At 49.9% G+C, this 21,136-nt stretch overlaps 1 protein-coding gene across 1 annotated transcript in view; it reads right to left on the bottom strand.

Annotated features, from left to right (window-relative positions):
• ITGB5 (integrin subunit beta 5) overlaps positions 1–21,136 on the bottom strand; it is a 48,657-nt gene that overhangs the window by 15,003 nt on the left and 12,518 nt on the right. The window contains 7 exon segments of the mRNA XM_040560782.1: positions 4,870–5,299; positions 7,220–7,354; positions 10,923–11,012; positions 11,716–11,811; positions 12,847–13,008; positions 17,192–17,360; positions 20,284–20,536. Coding sequence (XP_040416716.1) covers positions 4,870–5,299; positions 7,220–7,354; positions 10,923–11,012; positions 11,716–11,811; positions 12,847–13,008; positions 17,192–17,360; positions 20,284–20,536 — 1,335 coding nt within the window.

The following is a 21,136-nucleotide window of genomic DNA, read 5'->3' as shown; positions in this document are numbered from 1 at the left end:
CCATGAGGTTGCACCACAGTGTCCCAAGCTGAGACCACCTCCTCCATCACCAAAATAGGCCTAAAATAGGCCAAAACATTTGTTGGAGTGTGTACTCCCCCCGGCTCACCACAGCCTGGGATGGGAGCAGAAATGATGCTGAGGCAGCAGCGTACACTGCTGCTGCAGCAGCCCCTGTGCAGACACTATTTTTAACTTCCACTTCTTGTAGGGTCCTTTTGTCTCTCCCCTTCATGTCCTGCTTTTTCCTGGCAGTGACGTGCAGCTGCATTCAGATTCTGCATTTTTTTTTTACACAAGCTTTTTTTTTTTTTTTTTTAAATCCCCAAAATCAAAACCCCCAGAATAGCAAAACTTGACATGACAGAATAGAAAACATTGCAAATGTGGTTTAGGCTCTGTTCCCTGTATGGATGCCTCTTTCTTCCACAAGTCACCGTCTTCCCTTCTGGTCTATACAACATCTGCATTGTATGGACACCCCCAGCACCACTGCAGGATGTCTGAGGCTGCAGGCACAGACCAGTTCCCCTTCCCTCCCAAACCACACTCAGCCATCACCTCTACTTCTGACATTACCCAACACTGCCCATTTTCTTCCTTAATAAAACACAGCAGCTTCTTTGCTCTTGCATCTGAGCCCTCCAGAGCCCAGGTCTATGCACTACCACAGGGCAGGCAGATGATTACTTCAAGGGAAAGTGGGGAAAAAAGTCTGTTTCCATAAGAAGTGTCCCAGTCCATCATCATCTGTGCAGTAACAGGCTGCACTAGGACTCACAGGGTGCAGATACCGGCGGTACCATCACATCTGAGCACTGCCCTCAAAACACGGGGCTAACGTGCTTTGGGTCTCTCTTGCACCACCAGAAACTGCAGCGCCAGCACCGGGAGGCCCCTTGCCATGAGACCCGCTGAACCTCGACATGGCGCCTGGGACCAGGAACTCCAGAAACAAATTGCAGAAGCAGGAGTGTGATTTCTAATTTGTGGTTGTGTTAAACAAAACTCTTATGTCACTGGGTACCAGTAAGGGCTAAAACCTCACAGAAACCAAGAAAGGGAAGCATTCAGAAATAACTACCAAGTCCATGAAGGACTTGCACATCCTCAGCAGTTTTGAAGTGGTTTCCATAGGGCAGCTAGAGTTGCACTTCACGCTGGCTTGTCTACGTAGACAGAGTCTTTGTGAAATAAACCACGGGTTTTCAATGAGTTGCCCTTTCCTAAATCCCATTTCAAAAGTGTTTTTGGCACTTGCATGTGTTTGCAAATCTGACACCTGATGCTGACACTAGCTGTTGTGTCACAGGGAGCACTGCACAGGCAGGCAAGGCCGGATCCTGCCTCCTCTGGCACGTGGAGATGTCTTTGCACTTCAGCCAGCTGCTCACAACCTTCAGCTGCCTTCACAACGTGGTACGTGCTGTTTATTTACCCCATCGTAATTTACCCCATGGTAGCACTTAGAGGCTGCGATCCTACTGCACAGTCACAACACGAGTAACCAAGCCGGGGCTGAAGAGCTCACGAATGATACACATGTGGGAAGCCAGGGTACTAGCAGTGGTGCTTGAGACGACATTTCTCTAGAGACACCAAAGCAAAGAAGATGCTATACTACCCTTCCCCAGCAAAAGAGGGGTCTGAGCACTGAAGCTAATGAAGCGTGGCTTCCAGCGAACCAGTCTCTCTCCATTAGAGGCAAATGTGTGATGCTCTCACCAGGGCCTCTCCTCCTTCTTACTACCTCATTTTATGGAACCTTTAGGAATGCAATTAGCACCGAGATGTTTCCTCCTTTGTCAAATATTCTGGAAGGCAGCCAAGGGGTCCAAAAGTCACTGGGACGCGCAGCGATCCGCAAATTCCTGAGCCCAGGCTCCAGGCAGGGAGGCAGGCTGAGAGCAGGATTCTGCCTCTCCATGGCAGCCGTCCAAACCGTTGAGCAGAGGCCGGAGCACTGTGCTGAAGCTCCCAGCATGACGTACAGCTACGTGCGGCGTTCAGAAACTCTTCTGTCTTCTCCTTCAGAAAGGCTGAATCCAACAGGGCAACTTCTTCCAGAGACAAGCTCGAGGTGAAGCATTCAGGGGTTTGCAAAGGGACCCCCTGTTTTGTCAAAACACCCGCTGCTATGAATAATCCATTCAGTTCTCAATGGAAAAAGTGTGGAGGGGCTGCAGAACAGAGCATGCCTGCGAGCCTTCCCGTGCAGTCCTCCCAGAAGCTGAATGATGGTTTGGAAAAGCTATTCTGGGGCTGTTAGCTGGATTTGGGGAGCAACAGCACAAACACCACTTCCTTGCTAAGAAGTGGCATTTACTAATAGTCAGATGCAACTTCAGTCAACATTTACAACCTCCTATAAACCACTTCTTTCCCCACCCCATCTCATCTTAAGGTGCAGAAGGCACCTTATACCTTGCATTAGCAGAGCACAGCCCCACTACAGACAGCCATCCCTGCAGAAGAGCTGAAGAGCCTCCATGACCCCTTCTGACCCGCAGCAAAACTGTTTTTGCATCTCCTTGAGGTTATCTCCCACCCAAAATCTGCTTCTCTACTTCACGCAGGCCACAAAAGGACAGGATCTGTACTCAGTCTTATCCGCAGTCCTCTCATCTCTACAGCACTGACAAAATGAGGTGCCAGTATTCATAAACGGACCCAGGAATGAAAACACTTTTGCTGGCCAAAGGGCTGAGCACTGACAGACGAGAAGCTTGGAGTTAATTTCAGACTGTTCTGACTACTTCAAACCCTCCGTGCCTTCAGCTGCTTGCTTTAGTAGAAGCAACCATATTAATAGCATAACGCTGAGGAGCAGGGCAGACCCGACCCTCCAAAAAGAGAAAGTGCCTCAAAGCATAGGGACACTTAGATTTTTCTGAGGCAACAAGTCTTTTGGGAAGGCAGAGCACAGGCCTGCTTGCCTGGCTAGTGTGAAGCCTGCCAGCAGCGAGGAATCCTGGCAGCAGGGCAGTCAGGATTTGCTCCTCCGCTGCTCCCAGCAACCTGCCCCGTGCCACTGGAGCCTCAGGGGAAAGCTATTTCCTAAAACCCAGTGGGTCTGCTCTTGCCATGGGACCAGCCTGCAGGAACTGTGCCCAGAAGGAGACAGAAGGGGGCATGGTGTTGTTGCTCCCCCCTGTAGGAACAAAAGCAGCAAACAGAAAAATGTCCCCGTGCCACCACCCTGGGGGAAGCTCCTGCAGCCACGGCACAACTCAAGCTATCTGGTTGTCAAGCGTCCACGTGTTCAGGTGGACTGAAATAGTCTTTTCCAGTAAGACCACACCGGCAGGGAGGAGAAAGCAAGCCATTTTGGGAGGACACCTGGGGGACTTATAGCTGATAGATAGGGGCTGCTTTGGGCACACCCCACACTGCTTTGGGCAGCCCTACTACGCAAGCTCAGGCACTTTTGGTGGGCTGGAGAAGCCCCAAGCCCCTTGGGCTGAAAAAAACACGTCTGCATGTCATGTCACTGGCACAGTGCTTGCTACAGCTCAGATTTAGCATTGTAATGGCTGGAATTTAAAAGAAAAAAAGCCAACAAAAAACAATAGAAATACCAGGAGGCATACCAAGAACTACCCCACCAGCCCATGCAGCCTTGCTGGACACCATCCCACCCTTAGAGCAACGAGGAGGGTGCTTGGCCTCTGCCTACTCTTTGTTTTCTTTCACAGCTTTAAAAAGGACTTTTAAATGACTTTTAAAATCTTGCACATCCCAAACCAGCTATGCTGTTCTTCCCACCACTAGAAGCTCTCCACAGGGACAGAAGAAAGCAGGTGCACTAGAGGACACGTAACTTGTTTTTCTGTGGACCAGCAGAGCTCTGGCTCTCCTGACAGCATGGAAATTGGAGCAAAGGGGTGTCCTTGCCCCGCTGTACCAACTGCTACACCGGGATCTTCCAACCTCTCCTTAGCACCGCTGCCCTGCTTGCTAATAAATATATTCCTTTTTGGTGGGATGATGCTACCAGAGCAGGATGGTCATATGGAAAAAACCCAGGTAATACAGTTAAGGTGCTGCTTCCAATTGCCCCTACCCACCTAGCAACATGACAGGCTCAAACAGCCAGAAATGCACAACCCAACCCAAGGGTGGCCCATTATTTACTGTCCATCTCAGAAACCTTTAGGGGAATACACCATGGGGAAAAAAATAATTGACTTCCCCAGAGAACAATGAAAAATAGTTGTTTTTCCAAGCTTCCTTTAACAACAACAAAGCCAATGCAAACCTGCATGGTGTTCTGGATATTTGGTCTGAGATTTTCAGCTGGGGAAATATTTCACTTGCTTGAAAACAGGCAAGTTTTGAAGAGTAACATTTTGCTGAGTTCCAAGTGAAGGAATTGCGTCCAAGGGCTAATCCAGGCAATATGTGCAAGGTAAATTACGTGACCTTGGGCTGACAAGGAATTAAAGCCATTTTAGCAAACACCACTAAATAACTCCTCTGCCTTTGCTTAAGCAGAACGGACCAGCTGCATCTTGAGCAGTGAATGATTGCTTTCCCAGTAGAAAAAATAAATAAATCTGTACGTAAAGTATCTTTTGGAATCTCCAGCAAAGATTTTCTCTGTTGAGTAACAGACTGAAATACAACCTTTCTTTTCACCTGTGCTGTACTAGTGGATTGCTTCATCTTTAAAAAAAAAGATGGTTTCTGTCTATGCAGGCAAGGATGGTTCATGTGGAGAAATCCAACCTAAGAAGTCACCATGAAGCTTGGGAGAATTTAAGCCTGTGATGTTTTACTCATTCCTAGGGCTGCACTTCAGCCTGCAAGAACCACATGTGGCTTTCTGACCCAAGCAACGTGGAGGGCGCGGGGCAGGATGGTACCTACCTGAGCAGAGGACTCCCTTGTACCTGGCGCAGGAGAAGTCGTCGCACTCACAGAAGGGCCCATAGATGTTCCCAAACTCGCTCTCGTAGCAGACGCACTGGTTGCAGCTGCACTCCCCCCGCCCGCTGCACAGGGGCTTGCCCTCCACCTCGCGGCACAGCCCTTGGTGCGTCTCCCCGCCGGCCCCCTCCTCGCACTCGCAGCGGGCCCCCAGGTAGCCGGCATCGCACTCGCAGAGCCCGCAGGCATAGGTCCCATTGCCACTGCACTTGCCGCTGGCTGGCTCGGCGCGGCCTGTGCACCCGCAGAGGCAGTTGTAGGTCACGGCCACCTCCAGCGTGTCGCGGAAGCCGGCCGGTTTGATGGTGAAGACATGGGAGGTGTCCTCAGCCGGGCAGCTGCGGGCCTCCACAGACACCTCGAAGGAGACCTGGGGAGGGAGGGTGAGGGGGGAGTTAGAGCATGGCCCAAAACTGCCTCCTGAGGGATGGCCGAGCTTCACTCCCCCATGTGGAAGAACCACCCCAAATCCACGTCTCGTGTGAGCACCTGCAGCTCAGCACCCAGACAGCCCGCACCAGGGGTTTTGGCATCCTTCAGGCCCCTTCGGTTTCCCACAGGCAACCCAGTGACCCAAATGGGACAGAAAGAGGCACAAAGCAGGTGTTTCATACCCACAAACTCCACATTGGGGGGAAACAAGCACCAACAGGGAAGTGCTGGTGCTGTCTGAGAGGAGCCTTGGCCCTGTAGCCTCTTCCTGCCAAACCCACAGTTCATGCGGGCAACCCCAGCCCTAAGCAAAATGCTTGTTATTCTGTGGATGGCTCATTTTAAAAGACACCACAAGCAGTCAAGTGAAGTTTTAATACTTATTATGGTCACCTATTAGTGGTAATTTTCTCTATCACGGACCGCTGGTTTCCGTGAGGCAGGAAGGAGCCTGTTTATCCCATGAAGTAACTATGGCAAATGTCTAGCAAATAGCCAGGTTTTCATGACATCAAAAATAAAACGTTTTCTTGAAACCAAGCACTAGCACAGAGCCAGTACAGCACAAGGACCCAAGATGCCCACAAGGTCAAGGATTTAGTGCGTTTTGTGGGAATCCTGACCTGCCTCACTCATAAAGCCCCAATTAGGGAACACACTCAAATTGCAGAGATCAGAAGGCAAGCCCAGGGACTGGCACAACCCTGCTCCCTTCCTGGTACCTGTGCCACCAGGACCAAACCACAGCAGGTCAGGGCCCGGTGCCAGTTTTGGGGAAGATTTCTCAGCAGTTTGCAGCAGCTAGGTCTTGACCCCATGGATGCAATGGGGCCCAAAGCTGCTGAGCAGGAGGGGACACCGGAACAAGCTGCAGCAGCTCGGTGAGCTCCGTGCTCATGCCAAAGCCCAGATTAACGTTGCTGCCTCGGGAGCCCTGGCTTTGCTGGGGACACCAGGAGGGCACGTGCCTACGGTGGCACAGCTCCAAGGACTGCAATCCACTGACTTGAAATCCAGTCAAGTCAGCTAAAATTGCTGAGGCCACCTTCCTTTTTAACACTTTGCATGGCCCTTATTTGGAGGGATAAAAATTCAGCTACTGTTTATTCTTTCAAACTATTTTTATATGCCTCTGAGTGCTTAGCGCTCTGGTATGTTTTTAAAGACTTTATTCTCAAATAAGGAAATTGTCTTGCTAATGAGCACACGTGTGTCCTCGCAAACAGCAAAGGCCAGGAGAAGCGGACGGGATTCCCAGCCAGGCTGAGCGACACCAGATGACAATGTGCCCTCCTTCCTTGCCCAGCAATCCAGCTACATCTGCAAGAGGCTGTTTTTCTCTTTAGATTAAAGCAGGAGAGGAGAAGAACACGGTCCTTGCTGGAGGGAAGGGGCCATGCTGTCCCAGAGGCTCAGCACCCACTGGCAGCGGGGGCCGTGCCCGTTGGCATGTCCTCCAGTGCCATTCATCACCACCACTGAGAACTTCCCTCCCTTGTCCTCACTTCCGTATCAATCATATTGCAACATCTCTCTAAACCACCTAAAAAAAGAAATGCTGAGAGAGCATGACATAAATATCTGGGATTAAAGACAAGCCCTTTCTTGACCATTGCACCCTGGTGCGTGATGAAGATTTTTTGACTGTAGGGGCTGAAAGCAAGACACCTGCATTCCCTCCTTCTGGACCACCAGGGGACCTTGGATTGATCTGTGCCATGCAGAGCCACTTCTGGCAGAGCTGCTTTCAGTGGGTTTCTGTATAAACGTGGCATGGCTCTGAGGCTAGCAGAGGAAGATGGACACTGCAGAGCGTTACAACAGCCTGTCCAAGGGATGTGCAGAGAGGCAGACTCACCGTATCTCCTATCTTGAGATCCCCACACTTCCTGAGCCCAGGGTAGGACAAACCATCCTGGCATGTAGCAGTGAAGGTCAAGGCAATGTCCTCAGGGCTGTCCCAGACAGTCAGTTCTACTTTGGACCGAATACTCTGGAAACACAATGGAAAAGAAAGCAATCAGGTTACTACAGGTGGACTGGTTTCTTTTGCAGAATGTTCTGCTTTGGTCTCTTCTCCTGTTGTTTTCAGAGCTAGGACACCTGTGCACCGATATAAAAAATACCTGGAATTGGACTGAAGAATCTGGCAATGGTTTATGCAGTCTAGGAGGGTAATGATGACCACCATATTGGAAAGATATACATACACACACACACACACACACAAAAAAAAAGGAAATACTCTCGACCACAGGTGGACCATATGCTTCATCTCAGAGCTGAAGGTCAGAAGCTGATGTGCACATCTGCACCTCCTCCATATCAAAGTCTGCTGGAGGAGTGCAAAGCCCAGTTCTCCACTGGCATCCACCCTTTGATGCCTTTCACACTGCATAAAGGCAGCATAAAACTTCACTGAGACTGAACCAGCAACTCTGTCCTACTTTCTTGATTTGACACGACTTGTCAGAGAAACGTATTTTCCCTCTTAAGAGAAAATGCCAGACAAAAAGTACCCGTTCAGATATGTCAGTAACAAACACCAGGTTTTCCACAGGAAAAAAAAAATAAATGAAATATCTCTGTGAAACATTTCAAAGTAAAAAGCAGTCTTCGTCATTGAGGTTTTGGTATCCTCCTATTCCGTTTTATTCTGCTTCTCATCTCTCCATCCTGCTGCACAACCCAGACTTTTAAAGTCAAAACAAAGCGAAAACTCTGTTTATAAGTATTAATGTGAAATGAGGTTGTTTTGTTTAATTCTTCCAATGGCTGGAACTGATTTTTGTGAGTGGTGTCCAAAAAAGACAAAGGCTTTCAAAATGGAGTTTTTTTGTATAACCACATTCATTTTCCAAAGCTAGCTCGTGACTCCATCCCTCTGCCCCTTGTCTCTCCCCTCACTGAAGTGGCCAGATAAAGGAGAAGTGCTAATTTAAACCTCTCACCAATCAGTGTGTTAGCAAAGCCGGGGTCCATGTGCTAGCCAAGAGCTACCGCTTTTGGAAAGGGGCAGGAAATACATGACTTTTGACCAGTGAGTCATAAAGCTGAACATACTGCATGTGCATCTGCTGCTCTGCCCCAAATTATCATGGCACAACATGCTGTCACACAGATGTGCTCTCTTCTTCCTGCCCTGAGCCGACCTCACCAGCCTCCTGTAGCCTAAAAGGGAGATTAATTACCCGTGATGGAAAGATGCTGGCTTATCCCTTTGTCAAGCCCAAGTCTGTTAGAAGGACTGGGGAAGCTGCAGAGGTGCACAAGGCGGTAACACATTTCACTGACCACACTGCTCACAGTTTTCCAGAGAAGGCAGGACACCAGGCCTGATGGACCTCAGCATGACCTCACCTGGGTCGTTCTTATGTTCTCACGCAGGCACCAAGATTTCTTATTAGCCTGAGAGGGTAATGCCATTAGCCTAATTGTAATGCCATTATTATTAGCCACTTTGCACCGTCATACAGCAGTATCTCCTCACAGCACTGCGGTCACTACCAGAGGGATTTTGCTGCTGTGCTGTTTGGTGGCCTCAAGCCTGCTACACCTTCAGGGATGAGCAGAGGACCCTGGAGAGACCTAGGGGAAAGACTTGGCCCTGAGATGGAGCAACTCCTCTGTCTGAAATAAAGCTGTCATAGCACAGGGAAAATTCAAAGGATGGAGCACTTCAGTGTAAAAACAAAGGGATCCTGAACCCACAGCTGCTCCAGGGGCGGTTGATGTGAAGGCCACCTGCCATGGGAAAGCCGTTGTGTTGTAGTGAGAAACATGCCTGAGACCTGCTGGGGCTGGCTTTAGGAAAGAAGTTGTAAAAGAAGCGTCCTGTTCACTCCCTTTGGGCCAAATCCAGCCGGGAGTCTGTGCCAAAACCCTGCCGGCACCACGCCAGCCAGGCAGTGGCACGGCCTGCACAGCTCCCTGGAGCATCTCCACCATGCAGGTGTGTTGAGATTTTGGGGAAGCAGAAAGGGTTTTTGTGAGGGCGGACAGAAAAGCCATCCTGTTCTCTTTTGTTTCATGCCCCCAGGACAGGAGAGCACTAACAGCAGGTACACTGCAGCTGGGTTGTCACACCTGGGAGGGAGGAAAAAGTGAGACAGGAGATGAAGAGATGGGGGAGAGGGATCTCAGGAGCAACATAAGCCCTGAGCAGATCTGAAGTTGAGCAACCTGGTCTGGTGGAAGGTGTCCCTGCCCATGGCAGGGGGTTGGATTTAGATCATCTCTGAGCTCCCTTCCAAACTGTTTTGTGATTCTATGCTTCTATGTATGCATCATTGGAAGAAAGCAGAAAAGAGAGAACCAAAGATGGCCAAAGCACTGAGACGCGAGGCTGACCCTGGGCCCATGGAGAAGACAAACCCTGTCACAGGTGAAGGGTTTCTCCACGCTCAAGAGTTTCCATTCTGTAAGGAATAAAAAAGGGTTCATTCCCACTTGGGAAACAGAAATTTTAGCCTCCTCCTTTGGTGAGAATTCCCTCCTCAATTTCAGGACAAAGCAAGCTACTGAAAGGAAATGAACCAGGCAGGCTCCAGGACTCCTGTTGCCTGCAGCAGAGGCAGCAGCTCTCCCGCACCAGCTAACTGTGGCTGCAAAGATGAACTCAGAAGATGCACATATGAAGAACCCTACGTGAAGGCTGACCCATGACAGTGAAGCATTTTAATTTAGCCACAAAGAACAGAGAACATGTGTTGAACAAAGTATTTCCACAACCAACTTCCACGTATGGTCACTGGGAGTAACAGATCTCACACACCGAGCAAGGAAACAGCAGCATCCTTCCAGGAGCACAGAGTTGAACCATAAGAATCCAACGAGAAGGCCACAGAAATGATGAATATAAATTGGCTTGCTATTTAGCTGCTTCTGATCACTCCGCTCTCCTATCTCCATAGAGATACACAATATCAGGTTAGCAGAACAGCTGCAGGTCCTTTGCTGCCTGCCCTACACCTCCAAGTGCCCCAGGGCCGCAGGGCAGGCTGCACTGACCACGCTGTGTGGTCCAGGACCATTGGGGACACCAGGAGACACACTGGGTGCTCAGAACTGGCTCATGAGGCACAAGGACCAACCCAAGGATGCAGCCTGAGCTGGAGCTGCATCATGTCCTCAGGAGGCCACTAGGCATCAAATTGCAAAGAAATAATCAATTTTCTCTAGTGGCAGGGTGGTCTGTGAGAAGTGCTTCAAACCAGGTTGAACTTAGAGTGCTATCCTGCACGAGAGATGTGGGGCCAAACCTCTGCCGTGCTCCCACTCCACCTCAAGCAGCTCACGCAGGGAGGACCCACAAAGTGCTCCACAGCCACACCAGCAGGGCCTCGAGCAGCCATCAGCCCAAGCACCGGCATCATCTGAAGCAGGACGAGCTGCTCCCCTCCCTCCCCAGGGTGGGTGCAACCACACCAGTGGTGACCCGCTGCGGAGAGGACCCGGGCAGGGAGGCAGCCAAGCCTGGGTGGAGCACTCGAGGCAGAGCCGAGCTAGCTCAGCTCTTGGCACTTCCCACCTCAGCAGCTGTGATGTTAAAAGGCACTTACGTTATAGGCCTTGACTATCAGCTCGATGATATTCTTGGAGTCCTTGTGCAAAATCTCCACCGTGGTCCCAGGAATCAAGGCGGTGAAGTTCTTGAAAAGACAACGAGCAGAAAAAAAACATGCTGCAACGTGCCACAAAAGCCAAGCTTCGCCAGGAGCGGGCGGGGAGGATGAGCTCAGCCCCCGGCCCCGCGGGGCAGCGGAAGGACTGCCACCGCCTCGCTGCTTGCTTGGCTCTGCCAGCACGGAGCAGAAGCATCCAGAGCTTCCCAAAAGCCTGATCCCCTCCCTGAACCCCTTCATCCTCATGAATGTGCTCCTTGCTCCTGCCGAGGGGCAAACCCTGCAGGGCAGCCCCAGGGAAGCCCCCCCGACATTGGGGATGGCGAGGGAGCTCAAACCGGGGCCACGGTGCTGGGCTCCGTGATGGAAAAACACAGCTGGGCAGCAGCCCTGTGCTGCATTAGGTAATGGGATTGAGTCACAGCAGAATGGGTTGAACAGGTTTCTGCTCCCTCGTCTGCTGCGCGGCTGGCAGCCCTCCTAAAATCAAGATTAGGCTAGGTTCTATTTTAGGTACACACACGCTCACTGACATATAGGTCTGTTTGCTCTAAGCAGCTTTAGTGCTTTTCTCTGAATGACCGCGCTCGGGGTGCTCGCAGGGAGAGGGGACGGCTGCACCGAGCTGCTGTGCCCTGAAGGGCTGCCCTCATCACAGCCCAGCTGGAGGGGAGATGCTCTCAAGGAGCATAGAAAGCCCTGCCCAGCCAGGCAGCTCAGCAGTGCTCACCTTGTACAGGACATAATGACTTTTTGTAACAGCGAAAATCAAATGGATGTTGTTTTCAGCCAGTTTCTCCCCGAGAAGCGCCAGCGAAGGATAATCCTAGGGGCAAAAAAAATAAATAAAAATCCAGAAAGACTGATGGGTAGCACAGAAACAAAGGTTCATTTCACTGTTCTCCTCCCAACAGCAAGACTTGTTATAGAAATGTGGTGTTTCACTGCAGTGCGAAGTCCCTGACGTACCACTACAACCGAAATAGCAGAAACATTCCGGTAATTCTGCCACCCCTTAAATATTTCTGCTGCACCTATCACTACACAACACCATGACCTACAGCAACACCTGAAACACTGAATTGTTTTCTCTTCTCTTTCTGTTTTGCCATCAGCCAGTGTACATGTGTAATAACCTAGCTGCTATCTCCAAGAATGCAAGATGAGACCATTATATAGAACTGCACTAAGTAGAAATACATGATTTTTCTCCAAAAGCAGAAATACCCATTGCCTGCTCTTTCTGCATACTAGAGCCATGAAGACGTTGTGATAAATTCTTTATTTCTGCAGAATTCATAGACAGAGGGGTTGGCAGGAAGGTACTGTTCTAGCTACACACAAGCAACAAAATAATGAACCAGGGCTCATTTCAAGAGAGCAGCTTGAGTTCCAAACCACAGGCTGCTTCTGAAATGCTGCCCTCAGAAAAAAAGCCCCCCATTTACTTGCAAACTGGGGGGCTGATTTATGGAAGCACTGAGGCAGCATCCCCACACCAGCTCCCCAGCAGGGCTCCAAGTCAGTACGGGGGCAGTACTCTGCTATGCAATTACTTGCAAGATTGCATGGGCTGGTGAACAGGGGGGTTCTCCAAGGAGCCAGAGGCAGCCATCCAGAAACACCTCTCATTATGGGGTGCTGTGCAGACAGGTGCAAAAATCACCGTTGGTGCTTGTGACCTGCTCGGTAAGGCACCATTCTGCAGGAGCATGTGATAAGTATGCAGCAGACAAGTGTTCATTCACCCCAGAAGTTTCCTCCACTGAGTTTAAAATAAAATAAAAAAAAAAAAGCAAGGGGCCCGCTGACACCCCAAGGTCTCCAGCAGCTGCCCCCCGCAGCCCCTGTCCCCTCTCACCAGCTGGCTGGAGGCGCTGTACTCGTTGGCCTCATTCAGGTGGCACTGGCCATCGTGGGGCTGCACCAGCCCCCCCAGCTTCCCATCCAGGGCGATGTGGGGCACATCATCTGTCGTGAAGACCAGCAGGTGAGACGCTTCCTTCCGCCAGCCGATCTTCTCCTGGGGGGGAACAAAACCTGTCAGACAGCCAGCCCTCCCGGCAGGCTGTGCACCCATCCATCCATCAGAGCCCCCGTTGCCACCAACTAGAAGAGCACCACATGTCTGTGCACCCATCCCTGGCAAGGAAACAAGCTGCTGGGGCCCTTCTGGCATTCCCCAACATCGCCTTCCAACGCACTTACCTAAAAAGGCATGAGGAGGTACATCGACTGTCCACCAGACCTTCTCTGCCCTGATCCAAGAATAAGAATTTCAGCTGCTTTTATGGCCAAAGGAGACCTGCCAAATTCCTCCACGCGCATTTAATCTGACCTTGTTTCCCCAGCTTGGTGGTACGGCCGCACTGCTGCGCGCAGCACGAGACAGCAACAAGAGCTGCAACATCTCCGGTGAGTGCTTTCCTTACAGCCCGCTCAGAAAAGGATTCTCGAGCTGCATCACTTGAAGCAAGGTCCCTGCCTGTGCAAGGAACAGACATCGCCACTGCCTTTGCATGGACAGATCTGCAGGTCTTTTGTGAGGAGAGGCATAAGAGTTTGAGGATAATTGCCCCCAAATACTCAGGGCACGGAGCCTGCAGCATCCAGAAGCAACACACACATCAGTATACCCAACTCCTCCGTATTTCACTGCTCAGCTTATTTAGCAAAATCTGAAAGCTACCTTGTCCTACATTAATTAATATGCCAGCCAACAAACTACTGCAGCCTGTTTGCAGGCACTTCCTATGGACACCACTTGTGGGGTCATGGCGAGCAGTCAGAGTGTGCAGAAGGATGGTAATCATGATTGCCACCACAATTTTTGCCTGCAGATGTGAGTCACAGCCCAAAGTCTGCTGATCTTTCCAATAAATACAACTCTTACTTCAGGACAACTATTCCAGACTTTATTTCTTTTTCTTCCCTAATGCAAAAAGTATTTTTTTGTTAACGGCATTTTAAAGAGCCATGCAATTCAAGTACGGCCACAGGAAGAAATCTTTGGCAACACACATCTGTCCTGCACCAGCACTTTACTGTCCGGGTCATTACACTACGAGGACTTTTGTGGTCTGGGAAGCAGGAGCCATTCAACCGAAGCGACCCCACTGGATAAAGGGCAAGGCTCTTAGTGCCAAAATATGGTTTCTTACAAACTGAACCCAAAAGTGATTATGACTGACAATGCAAAAAGCAGCTCTTGGTCTACCTGGCCACCAGACAGTTGCCCACCCAGTGGTCCATCCAACTCATTTTTCTTTGGGTATCCAAAGTTGATTTCTGTTAAGGATTGAGATGATAACTTGAGTTCCACTCGCTTAGAAATGTGCTATGCACAAAAAAAACAAGCTCAACAGTTACGAGGTCACTTAGGGAATGATGCTTCTGCTTATCTGCCTGCTAGCACCACCTTCACATCGAGGGCTGAGCACCCCTTCAGGCAAACTCTCCCCTATTCTTGCACTTAAGCCAAACCTGCAGAAATGCTGAAAAAAATCAGGGCAGGACACCTCAGCTAGGGGCACCCGACCCAGTGCCAAAGCTGCCTGGCAGGCTGGGCATGGCGCTTCGAGCCAACGCAGCGAACACCAAATTGATGCAACAACAGCACGGCTACTGGAGATCAGCAGGGAAAAATCCCTCATTTTTCTCAGGGAAAAATCACCCCAAGGGGGCAACGTGCAATGCCATGCCATGAACAGCCACAGCACCTCACACCGCTTCTGCCAGCAACTTCCACCGCCAAACACACAGCGCTCTGCTCTGCTTAAAACAAATAACCAAAGGGGCTTTAATTTATTTTTACTGGACAGCGAATTTTGAACAGAAATCTGCATTGATGCTGGCCTCATTTTCGATCCCCATGGGATATAAATGGTTTTAAACCAGGGTGGGACCTGACCCAAGGCAGAGTGAAGTGAAAGACATGTCTCCACAGGGCTAGCATGGACAGATCCTGGCCCCAATCCCTCAACCAACTGGAGCTGCCCCCTTTCCCCAGATGACCAGCTCTTCGCTCCCTACAGCCTGCCTCCAGGGTCAAAACCACCACAGCTGGCTCACCCCATCCCAGCCCTCCAAATCCTATTGAAAAGGCTGCAAAAATTCCTATCAGCATTTCCAAGCCTGAAGTAAGTATCTAAATTTATGCTTTGGCCTCTGAATAAAAAGAGCTCAATTGCCAAGGCACTGACTGCCAGGAGATCCCCCTGGATTCATCCGTATGCATAAAACTCCATTCGTTTCTTAGGTGCGGGCCTTCTTGGAAGAAGGAAACTGACATGTGCATGACAAGAAAGCCTTGGAGATTAAAAGCCAAATCATCCATTCTCCAAAGCCTCCTTAGCTCTGCGCAGCTCTGAAAGGCACCTCAGCGTCTCTCAGATGTCTTGGCCATCTCCTTGCACCAGTGTCTAGCACACACTCACCAAAAGTATTTCAAAAGACACTGTTTTATAAAACAGACTTATCTCCTTGCTGCAGTGTGTGCGACCTGAAACTTAAACATACCACCAAGCCATATGATGTTTGCACTTACAGAATGGCAGAAGACCAGAATACTGCAAATGGAAAATATAATTACAGAAAGTTGATTAATATTCCTGGCTAACCATTTTCGCATCAGTATAAAGGCTTATTGTCTCTGGCTCTCTCATTGCCTCCAGAATAACACTTACCATATCTTCATCTTTCAGAGAGGAGCAAAGTGCTGGGCCCGGTTATTAGCCTGTATTAGCTGTACAAACTCTCCCCACTCCTGGGTTTAAAACCCGGGCCAAAAAATTGACTTGAGCTTTACAGAGCTCTTTGGACAGTTCATGCAGAAGAAATGCCTGATATGAATTACAGCACAAAACCACCTAGTCAGCAGACAAGGTATGGTTTCTCCTACCTCTCTGCATGAAGGGGAGGAGAACAGGTACTTGGATGCCAAGGCTTGGAAACAGCCAGGTTCCTCCATCAGCTCTTCTGGGATGTCCCCCATGACACCACAAACTGCTGCTGACCACAACATATTTCACAGCCAAATGTGGCTACTGGTGGAGCTGGGGCATCTCTTGGCTGCTGCAAGGGAAAGGAAGCTCCTGCTTGGGCTGCAGGGCTTAGGAGGTATTTCTGCACCGTAAGGAAGTGCTATCCCCTTTCTGCAGTAAGAAAAATGTGCTGGAAAGAACCGTGAAGAACCACATGACGGGTGGCACAGCAGAGTCACCGCCCTGAGACGTCTCTTATGTGACCATCAGCGCCACCCGGCAGGGACACAAAGCGCTCTGTGCCTGGAGGAGCCCTGCGAGCAGCGCTGTCGTGGTGCCAGCAACAGCATCTGTGCCAGCCTGGGAGCAGAAAGACGACTGCTCGGAGGCGCCAAATCCAATGGGGCAGGCTCAGTCCTGCCAGGAGCATGAAGTGTGCATGAAGCCAGCCCATGAGAAGGAAATTCTGCTTTCCCACTCAACCTGGTTGCGCAAACCTGCATCAACCGCTCCTGCAGGCGATGCTTATCTCCTGGCTCCCAAAATCCAGACCCACAACAAAACGAGACCTACCAACAGGACTGCACAAGGCTGGAGCGCACAGAAACCAAACCGTATGTCAGAGGGGAAGAAGCTGACACTGGAGAGCAGGGCAGCCCAGCCGCACCACGCAGGGGAGCAGCATTACGTTTTCACCCCCAGCTCACAAAGGGATATGGAGCAACCCACCTACTTGCTCCAGGACGGTTCTGAGCAATTCTCTCCCAAACCTCACGGTGAGGAGAGCAACGTCACAGCAGACCCAGCCAGCCACTGCAGGGAGAGGGCTCATCCCTTGTGGGAGGGTGACGGGAGGAAATGCATTCCCCTTTGCTGCACGGGGAGCAAGAGCACGCAGAGGACCCCAGGCTGGAGAGCAGCCCCCACTGCACAAGCCCTCAGCACCCAGAGGTGCTGCCACCTAAATCTCCATCTGCAAAAGGTCCATTTTACGCCTTTAAACTGGAGAAGGTATTAAATGGTTTCTTTGCCTGTTCACGCACAAAAGCACATAAAAACAATAGTTTCTCCTTTTCAAGACATTCTTGTTGGTTTCTGCGAAAAGAAATTAGTGGTTCCTTCCAAGAAACCATACACCAAAGCCTCACCAGGGTTCAAAAAGACAGCTGAAGAGCCCCTCCTCTTCTGCTTTGTGTTAAAACCCCAGCAACCAGCGTGACTCACCTTGCACACTGCGGCTTGCAAAATCGCATCGAAGCCGCCCTCCGGAGCATCCCTGTTCCGGGACACCTTCTGCTTCTGAACTTCTTCGTTAAAACGGTCGACTTTATCCGTCAGAGACAAGAGGTGGCGGAAGCCAAAGGACGGGACGCAGCTCGGGAATAGCTTGTAGCTGCAAGAGGAGCAGAGGGGAGCAGTTAGCTGGCACGAACCCCAGCAGGAGCCAGGAGCTGCAGGAGTCTGCAGCTCGAACAGGTTGGTCTCCAAACCTTTGTCCAGAGGGGTGAAATGCTTTCATGAGGTTTTGTGTTCTGGATGCTTTGATTTCTGGCCAGTTATCTACAAACAGTAGAGTCTGCCTTTCTGTCCCACCCGACCCAGAAGGTGCTTTGAGCAGCTGAAGTTTCCAGGTATCTCATCCAGACCAAAAGTTTCTCTCCACAGAAGGTCTGAGCAGAGACACCAAGCACCAGGGCCACATGGCTGTGGAGCTTCAGTGCCCATAAAGCTCAAAGATTTCCACACCTATATTTTGCAAAATATAGGCAACCGGGTGTTCAGTTGAACCCTCTACCTTTATTATCATTTGTTTTCTTCACTTTATCTACTTCGAATGACACTACACATTCCTTGCAGATGCATCCTGGCTCCCTGGGCCCAGAGGCACAGAGAGGAGGAGGAGGATGCCTGGACTAGAGGCAAAAACCACCCACCGCAGCTTTTTCCAGATGCAAACAGGTCACTGGACAAGGACTGCTTTGACACTAGAAGTATCCGAAAACAAAACAAAACCTCTCAACCCATCTCACTGCCAAATCAGCAAGCCACCTGGCAGCAGTGACAGCCCGCATGCAGCGCTGCGAGGGGGGAGACAGATGGTGACAAGAAGGGAGCACCCGCCCAGAGGGCTGCCTTTGGCAATCACACCTAAGTGGCTTCCCAAGACCAACCTTGCTTAATGTAACCCATAGACAGAAAAGCAATCACCTGGCTAAAACCGAAAGGACATAAGGACAGTCTGATCACAAGGGCAGAAGGCAAGGCGACATCTCTGGACTGCCTTGGTGAAAGCAGCTCCAGGTGCACCTCGCTGCAGTTCAGAGTCACAGAGTGGTTTGGGTTGGCAGGGACATTAAAGCCCATCCTGTTCCAAGCCCCTTGCCATGAGCAGGGATACCTCTCACCACCAGCTCAGGTTGCCCAAAGCCCCATCCAGCCTGGCCTTGAACACTTCCAGGGATGGGGCATCCACAGCTTGTGAACATCACCAACAGCCCCATCCTCTCCTCTGCCAGCACTGCCTCCCCCTCCTGCATGTCTCACCCTATCTCACTCCACAAAAGGAATGTCACTTCAATTAAATCACACATAAGCCAAAGTTTCCGAGAAGATTTTGTAGCCTGAAGCAAAACCCTGTCCCCCCAACATGAGTGGCTGATGGAGATGGGGATGATGGAGACGACTGAGTGCATCCTTGAGGCCAAATTTCAGAGGGAGAAGACCTGTGAAGAACGCAGACATGGTGCTGTGGTGGCAGAGAGCAAGAGCAGCCACGGGACTGTCCATGGGGTGGGAACAGCTCACACAGAGACACTCCTCCGTGCCCGGCCATGCTTTTCAGCCAGGTGGTTTCCATTACAGCAGCATCCCAAAGTTAGGCGCACAGGGGATAGAGAATGGAAAATACTGTGTAACCTGAATGCTCGGAGCAAGAAGAAGTGTTTGAAGAAAAAGGGACAGACGTAAGTATTCCTCCACCAGCCAGGGCTTTCCTCTGAGCACTGAAAAACTTTATGTGCTCCACACTCAGAAACTGAATCTATTCCAGCAGAACAAGCTCTGTATTTCTCTCTGACTTACCTAAATTCATCACACTATAAACATGTGCAGGGCCACCAAAGGGAAATGAGTTCCAGTTTTGTGGCTATGCTTCGTGGCCAAAGCACAAGCTTTTAGCACTAAAGTCACCATCCATCTGACTTTCCTCTTTGGGAAGAACTGATGAAAAAAGAATATGGGTAATTTTGTCCGGTCAATGGTCAACGTGTGATGAGATGCCAAATGTTTGGTCAATGCCAAAAGATGGCAAGAAACTCATAGCTGATGACAGCTCTCTTTAATCTGCCTCTCATATGGCAAAATTAGAGCATGCATGCTCGCAGAGCTTGGCATCTGTCTTTGATGTGGCCTTACAATTTAAGAATCCATGAATGGCTCAAACAAAAGGGCTAACCCTACTGCCCTTACCCAACTAAATGGCAGCCCAAAGAGGGATGAGGTGAAGGGGCAGGACAGGGAACACAAAGGTAAGAGTCATTTATTGCTGTATCCACCCTCTTTTGCCAACATCCCAGCCCATCTGAGCCTGGACAACCTCCACTTCAGCCCATTTGACTCTGACACAATCCCTGATATGGTGGACTTGATCCCAAACTCTGTCTGTTAAAAGTCAAACAAAAAGACACTAGCAAAGACACTAATAAGGAAAAAGAAAAAAAAAAAAAAAAGAGGAAGGCTCTGATAACATTGCACAGCAAATCGCATCATTTGTGTCTTTCGCAACTGCCAGTTTGCTTTCCTCCCACAGCAATAAAGATGAAGAAAAGTGCCTGAAATTTTTACAACACTTTACAAGTACTCATTAATCAGTCCCACAGGCCCTTCCAGATCTTACTTCCCTCAAACACTTCTGTTGGGAAAGACTCACACCGCCTTGGTCTCCTTATCTGTAAAATGGAGAAGAGCTTAATTAATCTTCCCAAGGCCAAACTATGACTCAGAGCTAGGATCAGAAAGCAGGAATTTCTAACTCTTGCTTCTTTTTCTTAAAGCCTGTAAAAATGCTTGCAATGTCTGCATCCTCTTCAGGTACTTAAAAATAGCATTAGGCTCCTGGTACAACAGTTTTGTGTGTCTAGATGCAGGGATCCCTCAAGAACCACTGCAAAATCGGAAACTGCCCTATTTTGAATGGCTCTGGAATATCGTGCATTCCCAAAAGCTGGGGCATAAATGTGGTTCACTATCTAAAGCCAGAACTGCAAGAAAAGACCCTGCAACCACCGTCTGTGCAGACTTCGGAGAACACCTACCACTTACCCAATGCAGGATTGTTTTGGTATCTTGGTGCCGTGTAGGAGAAAGGAGAAATGTTTTTGTCCACAAAAGAGCCAAACCCCAGGCGGAAATTGCTAGTGAGCTTTCGCATCTCTTCAGCCAGCTTGGTCCCCAGATTGCGAATATTGTCTAGGTCGTCGTTCATGGACAGGGAGAGGTCCATCAGGTAGTAGAGGTCCACAGGATAGTCCTCCACTTGCCGGACCTGAACTCGGAAGGAGGTCTGGTCACCTGCACACATACAAGAGTTGAGAGCAGTGAAAAGCGCTGCCAGAGAACCCCTAGCACACACAAAATCCAGACTGCTGCCTTTGTTTTTTTTCCCCATGCAGAGCAGACAGCTCTCTTGGAAACGAAGAGAGCAAGGGGAATGAGCCTGTTCAAATCCATTCCTCAGGAGGCTAACAGAAAAGCAGGACATGATTTGGGGTCTTAAGCTATGTAGTGTACCAGCTGGCAAGATAAAAACACTTATCTATCGAGTGCGTGTCTCCATTTTACTTTGGAGATATGAGAAAGGGTCTTTCCATCTCAGCTGAGAGAATGTCTACGGATACACAAACACAAAAATGTTGCTGTCCCAAACTGGTCAGAACCCACGGGCATCTTCCTAGAAAACTGGAAAGAAAAGTAAGCAGAGTGAACCTCGTGGGATGTGTCATGGAAGAGGGACCCTTCACACTCTTGTTTGGGTATGTCCTCGAAGAAAACCAGAACAGTCACATAAGCCCTGCTCAAGAGAGAAAGGAGGTGGAGCAGGAGAAGGAAGTGGGTTAGGAGAAAACAGCCGATGTGAGATGAATGCAAGATGTTCTCCGAGCTGTGCAGAGA

The sequence above is a fragment of the Cygnus olor genome, chromosome 6 (genome assembly GCF_009769625.2).
Source record: "Cygnus olor isolate bCygOlo1 chromosome 6, bCygOlo1.pri.v2, whole genome shotgun sequence".
Taxonomy (NCBI): Eukaryota; Metazoa; Chordata; class Aves; order Anseriformes; family Anatidae; genus Cygnus; species Cygnus olor.
Note: the sequence above shows the minus strand (reverse complement) of the source record. Positions and strands in the feature narration are given on the sequence as shown.